This window comes from Thrips palmi, unplaced genomic scaffold, assembly GCF_012932325.1.
Source record: "Thrips palmi isolate BJ-2018 unplaced genomic scaffold, TpBJ-2018v1 HiC_scaffold_3, whole genome shotgun sequence".
NCBI lineage: Eukaryota > Metazoa > Arthropoda > Insecta > Thysanoptera > Thripidae > Thrips > Thrips palmi.
In genome coordinates, this window is record NW_023144630.1 from 13450058 (window position 1) to 13464053 (window position 13996).

The window sequence follows — 13996 nt, forward strand, 5'->3', positions numbered from 1 at the left end:
AGGAGATTTGCTTGCTGCTGCAGAAATACTGGGATTCAGGCATCCCTCTGCCAATTGTTTTTGTCGACTTTGCTACATCACCAGAGGAGAGATGTGGCAAGATGGATTGAAAGTTGGTGTGTTACGCAACCCAGTAAACCATGCTGCTGATGTTGCTGCTGCTCGTGTAAGTGAAGCTAATAAGAAAGCCACAGGTGTTGATGGCCCATCATTACTTCGTGGATTCAGATTTTTTGAAACAGCTGGCCACTCAGTATTTGACATCTTTCACGATTTTCTTCAAGGTGTCAACAAAATTGAAATTAAGTTGGCACTCCCCCATTATGTTTGTGTGAAAAAGTATCTCTCCATTGCTAACCTCAAGTCTCGTATTCAATTCTTTGACCTTGGTAGTCCTGATAAGAAAAACAGACCAACAACTAATTTTACCGAGGATTATCTCAGAAGTATTAAGTCTAACCTTCATCAGAGTGGCGCCCAAATGTGGTGCTTGACAAGAATATTTCCTTTCTTATTTGCTGATTTGGTGCCGGATGAAGACCCGATTAGTTTACTGAATCAAGTCATGAGAATTGCTTTCTCTCGTGCTCACTCTGAAAGTATTTTGACAGATCTTGATAAGTTCATCGAGAAGCATCATACTCTTTTTATGCAAATTTTTCCTGGGAAACCCGAAGGTCCTGTGGATGGTGATGTTGCAGAACCTGGTCACGAAGATTGTGTTGATGCAGCTGATGAAGATTGTCTTTCTTCCCGTTCTTTTTCTTCATCAGCTGGGTCATCACAATCTTAAGGTCCAAATCGTCTAATTGTTTCACTCATGTGGAGCCAATGGTGATGCTTGTTTAACATCTTAATTATCTTACGCCGTTTCCTGCGTAGCTGAGGACCAGGAAACTGGATCAGGAATAACTTCTGCGTCATCATCTGAATTCTCTTGAAAATCCACAAACCCCTGACTTTGTCTTTCTTCCCGTTCTCTTTCTTCATCAGCTGGGTCATCACAAAGTCAGGGGTTTGTGGATTTTCAAGAGAATTCAGATGATGACGCAGAAGTTATTCCTGATCCAGTTTCCTGGTCCTCAGCTACGCAGGAAACGGCGTAAGATAATTAAGATGTTAAACAAGCATCACCATTGGCTCCACATGAGTGAAACAATTAGATGATTTGGACCTTTAATTCTCTATTGGTGTGCTAGGTATGAAGCCCGCCATTTCTCGTTTAAATTGATAGCAACTGTGGCACATAATCATCACAACTCGTTGATGACATTAATGGACATGCTTCAAATGAAGTTAGCTGCTGATAAACAAGAGCAAAAGAGCTATATCACTGTTGGTAAGCAAGGAACAAAGTTAATCTCCGTGACTTCCTCTATGCATTGTGAAGAGTTGAAAAAAGCTGGCCTTGGTAATTCACTGAAGTTTATCATGTCACTAAGAAAGTAGTCTGCATGGGTGTTGAGTTCAGACCCCTCTTATTTGTGACAGAAGAGTTGGAGAAAGTTGGTACACACCCCAGGTTTAGCCGAATTGAGGCGATTTATGTATCTAGCAATCAAGAGACTGTTTATCTCATCACAAAGCAGTGGAAGACTCTGAGATTTGATGCCAAGTTTTGTGCCTTTGAAGTGCAACCTGGTGACAATGCTGGGAACAATGTGAAGCAACCAGAACATCTTGCAGCTTACCGGCCATTGGCTCTGTGGAAAAGATACGATTCCAACAAACTTTATTTGGCTCCAAGAACCGTGTCTGAATAAAGTGAGCTAATTTTCATAAAATTTCTAGCGAAACGGTGCCTTTTGAATATCTTGCTTATAAAAGATGTCATTTTTCTCAAAACCATATATCTGAAAGTTTTTCAACATTGTGATGTGTTTAAATTGTTGTTCTCGTATTAGTTTTTGTTTGTTTGTTTCAGATGAGAGAATCTCAGGAAGACATTTGCTGACAATGAATGACAATGATTTCAGAGATATTGGACTAAATAAGGGCACTAGGCTAGATCTGTTACATGCCATAAATATTTTAAATAATGTAAGTGCTGTTTGATTGTAATTAATTTCTTTGGCTGCAATGGTACCAACTGCTAATTATTATTATTATTATTACTTTTTTTTCTAATTTAGTCACTTGATTCAAGAGCTGCCAATCAGGATGACCAATTTGATAATAATGATAAGGGTTCTTGTTCATCCATCTCCTCTGTAAGTGTGAAACTTGATAGTAGATATCCATTTCTTTCTTTATCATCAAGATGTCTGATTGTGGTATTATCTTATTTTTCAGTTTGTCACACAGCCTCTTGAATTTAATTCCTGTTCACAAGAGTCTGATGCTCGCCAGTCAGTTGTAAGTATCTGATTACTCCGAAGTGCATGCCTTTCTTTCATTTTCTTGTGGGAAGTAATTTTTGTGTGTTAAATGAACCTTTCATTTCTACACAACCTATTTCTTTAAAATCATTTTTTTGCTATTCATTTTTATTCTAATCATATATTTTCTGTCAGCTTTCAGACCCATCACAGCCAGCACACACAATAGAGATTCGCACATTGGATGGATCTGTAGTGGCTACAAGAGAACCAATAAAGCCTACAAGATTTCAATATGTAAGTGTGATTTCAATTTATACACTCCATGTAAACCTAGCAATTTTATAAAAGAACTATTTTTTTCAGGTTTCTGGTCAACCGTCTCAGCCCCAACAGCATTTATCAATATTTGGCTCCTGAAGTTCTTCACAAATGGAACCTCCTGCTTTTGTTAGAGTTGAAACATCAAGTTGCAGTGAAAATGTGAGTTATATTAGATCAGTTATCCAGGCGCACATGCTGTATATAGAAATTGCATTACTAGTTTTTTCTTTTAGATCTCTTCTACCCCATCCGAGCGGCATTTGGTTCCTGCGAGTACTGCAGTACTGGAGTGCCATGGACTCATGACAACGGTCCGCAGCAGCTCTCACACTTCATCACAAGGAAATTCTATCGGTTTTGCCAATCAAGAAGTATCAAGCTGCTCTGTATCGGTAAGGTTGATTTAAATTATCCATGCTCACATTGTGTACCTTGGAGTCTTATCTCCGATCTTTGCTTTCAGGCTCCTATTCACCAACGCCAGCAGCATCTATCTAGGATCATTGCGAGAAATGAACATCATGGTCAGTCATCGCCAGTCCCCAACAGCTCACAAAGAGGAATTTCTGATGGTCCTTCTAATCAAGAACAACCAAGTGGCTCACGAAGTGTAAGTGTACTTTAAATTATCTACACACACTATGTACCCTTCAGTTTTATTTTCATTATATTTTCTTTCAGCAGATGTCCGCAAGAAATGGTGATGGGAGAAACTTAAGCTCTATACCACAGAATGTTGGAAGGTCACCTCTTTTAAATGTAAACCAAAATGTTGTAAGGACTAGTGGAGTTGATAGGGTGAGTCTTATTCCAGCATAACTGCCAAAGCTTAAAATGCAAACCTCATGGCTTTACTTATGATACATTTGGTTCTAGGTTCCACCTGTTTTATCAGCTGATATACCTGAGCGTGAACTCAGAAGTTCTGCCGTTGATATCCTTAACGGTGAGGAAAGGGTAGGTTGTTTGAAAATAATAGAAGCACCTGAATTAGCCTTCTAAGATTACTATTCTATTACATCTTTCATTTCTTTACAGATAGGTAAACTTATAGAAAAGGCAGCTAAAGGCTTGCATGCAGTAAGTGACCCCTTCCCTCTTCTTTCTTTCTTCTGTTTCTGGCAGATTTTTTAAAAATAGGGTAATTAGTACTTTTATACCAATTATTTTCAGAAGTATGATTTTGCTGATGTTTTGCTAAAGTACTGAGGGGGTGCAGAAATACTCGATATTTTACAAAAAGAAGGAGTTGTTTTGGAGTCCAAGAGAAAAGTCCTGTCTACAATCCTTGTATCTTACATACAAGATGAGCCTGTGTGAGTCCTTTTAAATTTTTTTTTCTTTTTGGTCTAAGCTTTGCACTCTCTTTCTTTCCAGACCTAATTTGTCTGAAGTTGACATGAGACATGAAATGGCAATTCATCTTGTGATTGAATACCCCAAGATGCGGAAGCGCCTTATGAAGAGAACTGATATGCCTTGGGTTAGTTAGTCTTATTTATTACTTCAATAGCCTAAGAGAGGAATACATTACCATGGATTAATATTGTACTTTCATTTTAATTTTTAACAGCACCACTGGTTTAATGCTGATACAAACACAGGCTTTCTGGAGAACGCCAACGTAGGATTACAGAGGAATGATAAGAAAATGACTGGGAGAGGAATCAGGCGTTCAAAACAAATTCCTCGGCAACCAAGGAAGCTGGTGGAGATTCCATCCAACAGTGTAGACACCCAGGAAGGTGACCCTGATCCAATTGAATTTACCAGAAATGTAAGTTGGTTTGCTGTCTTTTTGCTTTAAAGAAAAAAAAATGAAATTGAATCTAATGCATGGAAAACTGGACCTAATTTCTTATCTTATTATTATTTTGAAAGTTTTCCCCCTGGTTCTTGAGTGCTACTTATAGCCTGTCTCAAATTATTTTCAGGTGACAAGCCAGGAACTTGGTTGACACACCAGGAGAGAAAACTATTATTCTCAATCTTATGCACATGACTTTTGGGAGGAGAGCAAAGATCGAATTTAAAGAATTAACTGCAGCATTTATCTTAAATCAATATCCACACTTTATGTCATATGAAGGAGAATTGGTATGAATTGTTTTCCAAGAAACAACAGCTGATGTGTCTTTGTACTACTATTAAATACGCATTGTTTATTTTCTTTCTGATTGATCAGGAGTTCAATCTTATGAAGCCATCCCATTCAGGCCTATTTGCCAGAAGTTACGGCACAGACTGGGTCCCTAAACTAATGAAAATTGCTAGAGAGGCTCCATGGCTGTGATTACTTCGGAGGAGATGGTATTTATTTTTTGAAATGTATTTACCTCTTTCAAGGCAAGGATTTTATTTAGTACCTCCCTTCTACAGCATTTTTTAAAAATCTTTTCTTTTAGATGTCCTCAACTCATTACTGGTGCTGCGAAAACTCCTGCCAACACTAAGGGGGACATACACCCAGGAGGCGCGTCAGCCCATACAAGGAGATGTTTCTGGCATCTTGCGTAATCCTGCTTGAATTAATCACATTTAACTTCTACCACCCGATTTGTTATTCAGTATTATTAGAGTTTAAAAAAAAGGGGGAATTGTTAAATGAGCAAAGACTGTGATAAGTCTAACAAATCTAGAAAGCTGTTAGGCCATTTCATTCTACTGTATGCAGATGGAGCAATGTACCTGTATCAAAAGCGATATGTGTCAGTAATGTAATTTACTTTGAGAGCTGTTTGAATTCACTTATCAAACTCGTTCCTTTACTTGGATTTCCATTGAAAGCAGCAATAATTCTGTTTTGCTTGATGCTGGACAGATATTTAAGGATCTTCATTTTTCTTGCACTGGTTTATACTATTTACTGCCTTATGTCATCCAACACCTATGCTGTCCTTGTTATTTCTCTTTAACTACGTAAGACAGATCATCTTGTTAGAAGGATATGTATCTCAAAATCTCCAGACTTACCATGTATATGCACTTTTTTGTGTACTTTTCAGATATTTATGTAATAATGTAGGAAACAAAGGTCTCTGTTGTGATGCTTTCATTTCGACTTATGTAAAGTTAGATCGTTGATTGACTGAAATACTTTAAATTTACAATAGACTCTTGTTGTCTTATGCCTAATATCTCAAGTTTCTTCTCGATTTGATTAAATGCGGGAGCATCCATTTATAATGCTAAAAACTGGAGAAAGAGGGCTGAAATAATTTGTTGTATAAATTGAAGTTTACGGGGTTTGGCGTCTGATGGAAAATGTCCCAGTACCAGCCCTTTCCTAACTTATGGACTCCCAAGGACAGACACTGATATCAATTGATAGTATCAATATTATCTTGTAATGTCTTCAGAACCAACAGGGTTCCCACGTTACAAAAAGGGTCTTATAAAATAAATAGTAAAAGAGTTTTCATTGTAATTGTTTATTTGTATTGCATACATAGACAAGGATTTCAAGAGCTCAGGGTTCTCTAAAGTATTGAGAGACTAGACCAAAAACTAGAACTGACACTGGAGTGGGTCTAGTCCACAAGAAATTCCCTATCTAATGACTGAAATAACACACCCTACAGAAATGAACACATGAGGGCTTAGCAAAAGTAGCAAGTAGCTTTTTCAATTAAACTATACAAAATGAGATTTTGATCCAAACCTTTAAAATGACAACAAAACAATAAACTCTTTTTCATGTTCTCCCTATGGGAGGCAACATAACAAACATTTAATGGCTTCCAAATATGTACTCTAAGCCTAATCTGGATAATTCAATTGTAAAGATTAACACCTAACATGCTTATTTTGTCCAAGCCTTATTGTTGATAAACCAAGCAAGACTGAGATCATCTATATTTGGCCAGACAGAAATCACTTCTAGGCCTAAAATTTAAAAACTAAAAAAAAATCTTGCAGGGTGACAAGTTGGAGGGGGGACGGGTGCGGACGTCACGGTTGCGTTTGCGCGTTGCGCGGGTGCGGGTCGCGGCGCGGCGCAGTCGTCTTCAGTCTCCTGGACCGCCTGGCGGTTGACACCGCCCTCCCGTTGACCACCTGAAAGAATTAGGAGCCGAGTCTGTGGTGGTGGTGGGGGCCGTCCGAGCGTCGGAGGGGAGGGTGCTCGGCACCACCAGGGCTCCTACCAAGTGGCATACCGGTCTTTGAGGGAATTTCTTATTTTCTTTCACTATTGCCAATGGCGGTAGCCCCCAAGACAATCGAATGCTTCCGATTTTTTCATGGTTTGGTTTTCTGTTTACTTCATTGAATTATCAATTAGTGCTTTGAATTCTCCAGCCACTGACTAGTTTGAATTTTTTAGTTGCATATGTTTCATATCTCGATACGTTAAGATACTTTCCAATTTCTTAGTCCTCTTAATTAGGTAATAAGGGAAATAATTTAAAGAGACTTAAAATTTAATTTAAAAAATATTTTTATTTGATGTTTGCAGTAACTTTGTACAAGAGTAAAGAGCATTTTATTGTTGCATCATAAGATTTTTATTTTTAATACCGGTTTTGAGGAACTACAAGGAAATTAGATTAGTATACATGGTTCGTACCTAACTTTGAGGACATGATGTTGGTTAATAAGGAGGCATTAAATAAATTGAAAGCAAACAAATGTATGAAAGATTGACATTGGTTTAGAAATGAATAAAGCACACAAGACAAACTGATGCAAGAAGTTCGACCGTTCGACAGTATAAAATTTGAACATGAAATGTCACTACAAAACACTCAGAAAAATATCACGTTGGCAGAAGGATATGGTTGTTGTAGCGATAATAGTTCTTTCCTTGAAAAATGGTGCATTGTAGACCAAGTGTTGGAATTCAACTGTAAAAAATTACCAAAAGCATTGACTGGATGTGAAAAAAAGTGAACAAGCATAGATATTAGATCCACAGACACAATTTAAATTCAGAATGATAAGAAAGCTACATTATCGTTTCCGAACCATAATTCTACTTGAGCTTCATTGGATACCCGCATCAATATGTTGAGCAATTCAATAGAATATTAAAATATTACAGTAACATGCAGATGCTCACAGGAGAAAAATTCTAGTAATTCAACTGAATTGATGCTTCCAGTCAATATTTTACCGATGTAAAGTTATTAATAGAGGTCAAACCTTAAACCTTAAAATAATAACTATCTTCATTCACGGGTTCTAGGTGCATTGACTACACAAAATTAAACATTGAAAACGTACTTCCATGTTCCATCGAACGGGACACGATAACCTAACCCACACTCGCGACTCTGGCTGGACTCGTTGCTGTTGACAGCGACGCGACTCCAGCAGCTGTCAGCATCAGCATCCATCCAGCCAGAGTCGCGAGTGCGAGTCGCGTCTCCTCCAGCGCCCAGCACCCCCACCACCCGGCTCCTATTTCTTTCGGGTGGTCAACCGGCTCGCCGGTGTGTTAGGTCAGGTTACTGCTACTGCGATTCAACTCAGTTCGGTTCTGCTCCCTGTAGTGTCTGTGCATCTAGTAATTCTGCAAGAATCTACTCTCCGCCAACAGGACATCCATCTCATCCACTCGACACCATCGCAACACCACACCAGGCACCAGCAACAATGTAAGTGTCTTCTATTAGAGGTTGTATTTATATATAGGGTCAATGAGACGATTCAGGTTTTGAGCGGTGAGTGACTTGGCCATTGGATTTAACTTCACCGTAGTCTATTCAATAACTGGTGCCCAGTATTTGTGGTTTTAAGCTTACTCTCTTCACAATTTACTCGGAACACAAGCCCAATTTTGCAAAAGATAATATATCACAAGACATGAGTAAGATAAATTATGTTGGTGCGTTAAGCCTTGTGTACTCTACAAATCGAAGAGTGTACATAGTATGCTCCAGTTAGAGCATACCATGTACACTCTTTGATTTGTAGAGTAGCCTGGCATTGGACTTGGCATTGGACGATTCACTGGACTTGACAATAATTGGTCTCCGTAAATTGGTTCAGATCGGCCTACCCTAAAGTGAGTCTCTTTATATCAACTACGATAACATATTCCAATGAATATTGTTTTATTCACTGGTTTAAAATAAAAGAATGACAAAATGTTTCTTAAATATAACTAATAAAATTGTGAATTCATTAGTTTAGAAGAAAGAGATATCGGACAGTGACTAAAGCATACGAGTAGGCAATTGAATATTACTCGACTGAAAATTTCACATTGGTGTGGCATCAGGGAGTTGGTGATGGCAGAAGGGTGCTTCATGAAGACGAACAGGAATACAGAAATTGCGTCTAGAGTACTGTCTGTAGTTTCAGGTGTACTAGTCACAATAACTACATATTTCAATACCAAACTGACACTTTTATCTAGAGCTACGCAATTTGGGGCCAAACATCCCAAGTTGAGATTTAAAAGTTTCCCTGTAGTTTTCAGTGCGCTGACTTCAATACTGACTTATAAATTGTCCCCAGATCCAAAATTTAACCATTTTTGGATCAAATTTTTTAAATTGACTAGTACATTGATTCTTGCAGCTTTTTGAGTGCTGATAACGAAAATTACTTCCATTTCCACTCCAAACTAACAATTGTTTTCAATCCTTTATTTTTACCTAATTTGGTGCTTCTCAAGATTGAGGCTTCTACCCTGGGTGATAGGAATGATACTTCCTACCCTCATTTTAGATAGTAACAACACAAACAAAGAAACCCAAACTCAAGGTGCAGTGACCGACAGTGTGATGGCCGCGTGCGAGGGAGGTGGCGATGAAGGCTGTGCCCCAGGTTATTCAGATTGGTGGTCATGTTCATGACGCGGCTGTTCACGTCGTGGGACGATGAGGTTTGGGATGTACACCGCCGGCGGTCGCCTGTTGGCGTTCCAGCAGCGCAAGCAGCGCGCTCCGGCGGCGGCGACAAAATGCACAATTTTTCTGTGCTCAACCAGTGTAGGCGCGTGAAGCGCAGCGCGGCATGCCGCGGCAGTGGGGACGGTAAGGGCTTCAACCTTGCACCTTGTGATGGGAACGATAGGATAGTCTTCCTTTTTTGTTTCCGGGGGTGATCTTTCGATCTGGATATGGTGCCACGCCGAAATCGGGCTCTTCCATCCTGTTCGAGGCCCAGAAAAGCTAAATCATCTACAAACGACGGCTAAGTGACGTCCGATCACCTTGGCAGGGAGCTCATTCGATTCGTCTCTTCAAGACGGTCATTTTGACACCAAGGTGCGCATCCTGGCCGCCTAGAAGGTCCTCGAAGTGCCCCATCCTCTACAAATGCATGCCTTACCGAGCAGATATCACCCTGGTTTGAGGGCCAGCCGTTTTTATGCGCGAATTTAATTTATTAATCGAAGTGACTACTGCGGGGCGCGCTCGCACGCATCCTGGCTGCCTTAAAGGTGCTGGAAGTGCTCCATCCTCTACAAATGCATGCCTTACCGGTCTGATTTCGCCGTGATTTGGTATTTGGTTGCGGCCTGATCGTCCTGCGGCTTGGTGGCGGCCTTGGCGAGCCTCTTGGCGGCCTGGTCGTCGCCGTCCTGCGGCTTGGTGGCGGCCTTGGCGAGCCTCTTGGCGGCCTGGTCGTCGGCGTCCTGCGGCTTGGTGTGACCCTTGCCGCCCTTACCGGACTGGCGGGCTTGTTTCCTGGGTCCTGCTCCATGGTCCCTAGCGTCCCTAGGCGACGTGCGTACGGCCTCGCTGTACGACCGTTTGCTGGGGCCGGAGACGGGGACGGGCGCTGCCAGGGCCAGGACACAACCCGGCCACGCGAGCGCCGCCTGCAGTCTGCACGGCAGCCCTCGAAAATTCTCGACGCGTTTTGAGCTCCAGAGTCGCCAAATGGGACTCAAACCGAACGTGTGACCCCACCAATGGATTGCTCGTTGGAAGGGCAATCCAACGGTGGGGTCATGCGTTCGATTCGGGTCCCGTTTGAGGACAGAAGACTGTGTCTAGACTAAACGTGTCACGGGTCTCCCGGCTCGCTGCGGTCGGGGCCTTTGTCACGTCCGCGACGGTCCGAAAGCGAACGCAAAGCACCTGCCCTCGCGCCCCACTGCCCCAGCCTACCCCCGCGCCGCAGCAGCAGCAGCCGCCTCACGCGCCGCACGTCCCCGCCCAGCCTGTACCTCAGGCTGGCGTACCCATCGCGTGGCCCGCACCCCCGCAGTACTACCACGCTGCCCTCTCTTGGCCCATGGCCGCACAGGGGATGCCCGCAGTGCAGGGGATGGTCGCGAGTGCAGGCCCAGCTGTCATGCCTACTGTTACTCCCGCGCCTTCGGGAAACGGGCGCTAGCCTCCCTGAGAGCTTCGGCTGACGGGACAGAGGAGGCGATAGAATTCACACCCGTTGGGTCCCCGTCGTGCAATTTGAAGGTTAATAATGTGCCCCTCCAGTGTATCCTTGATACGGGTGCGCACATTTCTGTGCTCCGGCGAGGTGTACTACCTGGACCAGCTGAGGCTCCTTCTAAATTGCGTTTGAACCTCGCTTGCCTGCTTCGCCTTGCTGCGGGGGATGGGCTATCACCGCATCGACGCCGAGCGTCGTTGGAGCAGCCCAGGACACAACGCGGCCGCGCGAGCGCCGCCTGCAGTCTGCACGGCAGCCCTCGAAAATTCTCGACGCGTTTTGAGCTCCAGAGTCGCCAAATGGGACTCAAATCGAACGTGTGACCCCACCAATGGATTGCTCGTTGGAAGGGCAATCCAACGGTGGGGTCATGCGTTCGATTCGGGTCCCGTTTGAGGACAGAAGACTGTGTCTAGACTAAACGTGTCACGGGTCTCCCGGCTCGCTGCGGTCGGGGCCTTTGTCACGTCCGCGACGGTCCGAAAGCGAACGCAAAGCGAACGCAAAGCGAACGCAAAGCGAACGCAAAGCGAACGCAAAGCGAACGCAAAGCGAACGCAAAGCGAACGCAAAGCGAACGCAAAGCGAACGCAAAGCGAACGCAAAGCGAACGCAAAGCGAACGCAAAGCGAACGCAAAGCGAACGCAAAGCGAACGCAAAGCGAACGCAAAGCGAACGCAAAGCGAACGCAAAGCGAACGCAAAGCGAACGCAAAGCGAACGCAAAGCGAACGCAAAGCGAACGCGGCGGCGCGCCTCAAACGCTGCGAGCGCGGAGCTCGGCGGACCAGCATCCCACGCGAAGGGCCGAAGGGCCGCGCGACGGTCTTTGGCGGCGGGGAGAAAAGGCCATGGCCGTCTTGGCACCGCCGTGGCGCCGAGCAGGACGAGAAGGCCCGCCTCCCGGTCGGTAGGGAGTCACCCTGTCTCTCTCGCGCTCTCATACAGAGCTCCATGAGTGCGACAGAGACAGGGAGTTGACCGGGCCAGCCGAGCGCAACCGGAGCAGCGAGGGGAAGGGGGACGTCACCCAGCTGCACTAGTGGACGAGTGGCAACTAGGGATGGGCACTATATGCAAGCGCATATTTTGCATAATTTCTAAACTTATTGCAAATGGAAAAATTTTGATATGTTTGGAGTCCGGGTGCATTGCCTGTCACATTTATAAATCGCATAATGGTCGCATAATTGGCCATTTACGCATAATGCGCATAATTCACGCATTTTTCTCGCATAATTCACATTTTGAACCCAAAAAGTGCATTTTGCTGTTATAATTGATTCCTAGGATTATTTCTTTTGGTCGGTTATCGTGTTTTTAGAAGTTTTAAAGCAGAAACACAAGTTAAAATTTGAATTTTTCGCGCGGTGCAGGTTGTCAGTGGAGGAGGTTTGGCTCGTTGCGTCCCACTGATCGAAGTTTCTAATATATTCACGATAAAATTCAGACTGTGACCATTTTGGTTTGTTTAAAAATTAACCCTTTTCATGCATTTTCCCCTCTTTTTCAATTTTTGACCTTTTTGCCCTCTTATTGCATTTTTTGCAGAAAAGAAGGTTTTTTTGCGCATAAAAAGCGCATTTTTGGGCCATTTTAGTCGCATAAGTCCCGCATAATAGCACAAAATTTTACCGCATAATTGGGTGTTTTTATTTGCATAAAGTGCCCATCCCTAGTGGCAACCCATGATCGCTCCGGCGCCCGCCGACCAGCGCGTAGGCAAGCCCGCCCGCACGACGGCGAGCGGGTTGCATACCTTCAGTACCAGTACCAGTAAGGGCTAGACCACATATGATCGTATGCCATTTCGGGCCCGACACATGCCCGCCTGCACTGCAAAACGGGACATGGTCGTCCTTATTAGGGGAGAACTTTACCTCGGCGGGGAAGAACCTCAAGCGGCTACATGCCCCTGGCTCGCAGAGTGCCTTCCCCGCGGGTTAGTGACAGGCCTTTCCCGTGAGGGTTGTGCCGTCCCTACCCTGGGCCAGCCTCTTTTGAGCTTGACCGAGTCCGGAACCCGCCTGCTTCGTCCCTTGTTCTCGGGAACAGTTGCACTTTCGGTGTCTTCTTCTCTTCTTTCTTGACGCGTCTTGGCCATTGTTACTTTGCTTCACCCCTACCCTTTTCTTGATGCGACCTCTCGGCTGGAACAGGACTCTAACCCGAGGCATTACGCCCACCCCATACTCGTGTTCGGCCGCCACGGCGTCCGTCGGTGTGAGGCCTGGAGCCCTTCCCCGCGATGCTCCTCTGTGTCGCTCTGCATGCTGTTGTAGGCCTGCGACTACGAGAGAGAGGGCATGTGCCCCGTCTCCTCCGTGCAACACAACATGCAACGACTGGTTAGGTGCGAGGCTGGTGTTCTTCGGTCACAAGGGTTGTGGGGGCTGGAGGGGCGTTGCGCTGTATCCGCTCTCGGGGTGTGGGACAGCGCGTTGCCCTCGGGCCCCGGCTGGCCGGCCGGTCTGTCTGCTGAGCGCCAAACCGCGGCCCATGCTGGCAGCCGGCCGCGCCATGCGGACGGGGTTTGTCGTGCTCCCGATGGGAGCGCCCGATAGGTAGGCAACCCCTTGGAGCCCACCGTTGTTGGTGCTGCCTACACGCCGGGCGCGTGGGTGGTTGGCGCCGCACCGCCGCTGGGACCGCGACCTCGGCAGGCCGTGCGTCCCCTGTTGACTGCAGCGGCGGCGGCGACGGCGGGGAGGGGGTGACCGCCCGGTCAGCCAACCGCAGAGAGGTGGACACCAAAACCAACCCACAACCAGCCCAAGAACCATAACCAAAATTAAAATCGGCACTCATCCATAGGTGTAGGTGTATGTCTCCTTCCTTATGACTCCACGGCGTGATGTTATCCTGGTGCGCCCCTCCCCTCCGGGTGCGCAGTAGTTTGCCTGCTGTCTAGGAATGTCTGCATACCTTCAAACTTCTACGGGGTTTCTGAAACACCTGGTACTTCCTGGCTATCACCCCCCCAAAAGAAAAGAGGCTCATTT

General features: G+C 44.8%; 2 protein-coding genes and 1 long non-coding RNA gene across 5 annotated transcripts; 2 read left to right on the top strand and 1 right to left on the bottom strand.

Moving 5' to 3' along the window:
• The first annotated feature begins 6 nt into the window (after positions 1 to 6).
• On the top strand, positions 7 to 2157 carry LOC117648294. 2 transcript variants are annotated; one of them, XM_034390751.1, is made up of 5 exons: positions 7 to 166; positions 1200 to 1411; positions 1492 to 1764; positions 1925 to 2040; positions 2133 to 2157. In XM_034390751.1, exons 1-3 carry the CDS (start codon positions 141 to 143, stop codon positions 1761 to 1763), a joined length of 510 nt encoding a protein of 169 aa, XP_034246642.1. In that variant the 5' UTR covers positions 7 to 140; the 3' UTR covers position 1764; positions 1925 to 2040; positions 2133 to 2157. The 2 variants fall into 2 exon arrangements, with proteins under 2 accessions (XP_034246642.1, XP_034246643.1); XM_034390752.1 differs by having other exon boundaries at positions 1495 to 1764.
• Positions 2158 to 2513: 356 nt separating this feature from the next.
• On the top strand, positions 2514 to 5772 carry LOC117648293. Of its 2 annotated transcripts, none has more exons than XM_034390748.1 (12): positions 2514 to 2615; positions 2685 to 2801; positions 2876 to 3034; positions 3106 to 3252; positions 3324 to 3440; positions 3519 to 3588; positions 3681 to 3684; positions 4020 to 4125; positions 4216 to 4419; positions 4577 to 4739; positions 4828 to 4952; positions 5048 to 5772. In XM_034390748.1, the coding sequence occupies exons 2-10, from the start codon at positions 2751 to 2753 to the stop codon at positions 4598 to 4600; spliced, it is 882 nt and encodes a 293-aa protein (XP_034246639.1). In that variant the 5' UTR covers positions 2514 to 2615; positions 2685 to 2750; the 3' UTR covers positions 4601 to 4739; positions 4828 to 4952; positions 5048 to 5772. The 2 variants fall into 2 exon arrangements, with proteins under 2 accessions (XP_034246639.1, XP_034246640.1); XM_034390749.1 differs by having other exon boundaries at positions 3327 to 3440.
• Positions 5773 to 7062: 1290 nt separating this feature from the next.
• Positions 7063 to 8023, bottom strand: LOC117648295. Its single transcript, XR_004587885.1, has 2 exons — positions 7866 to 8023; positions 7063 to 7486 (listed from the first exon to the last, which is right to left on the bottom strand). It is a non-coding gene; the product is annotated as an uncharacterized LOC117648295 (long non-coding RNA).
• Between the last annotated feature and the right edge of the window lie 5973 nt (positions 8024 to 13996).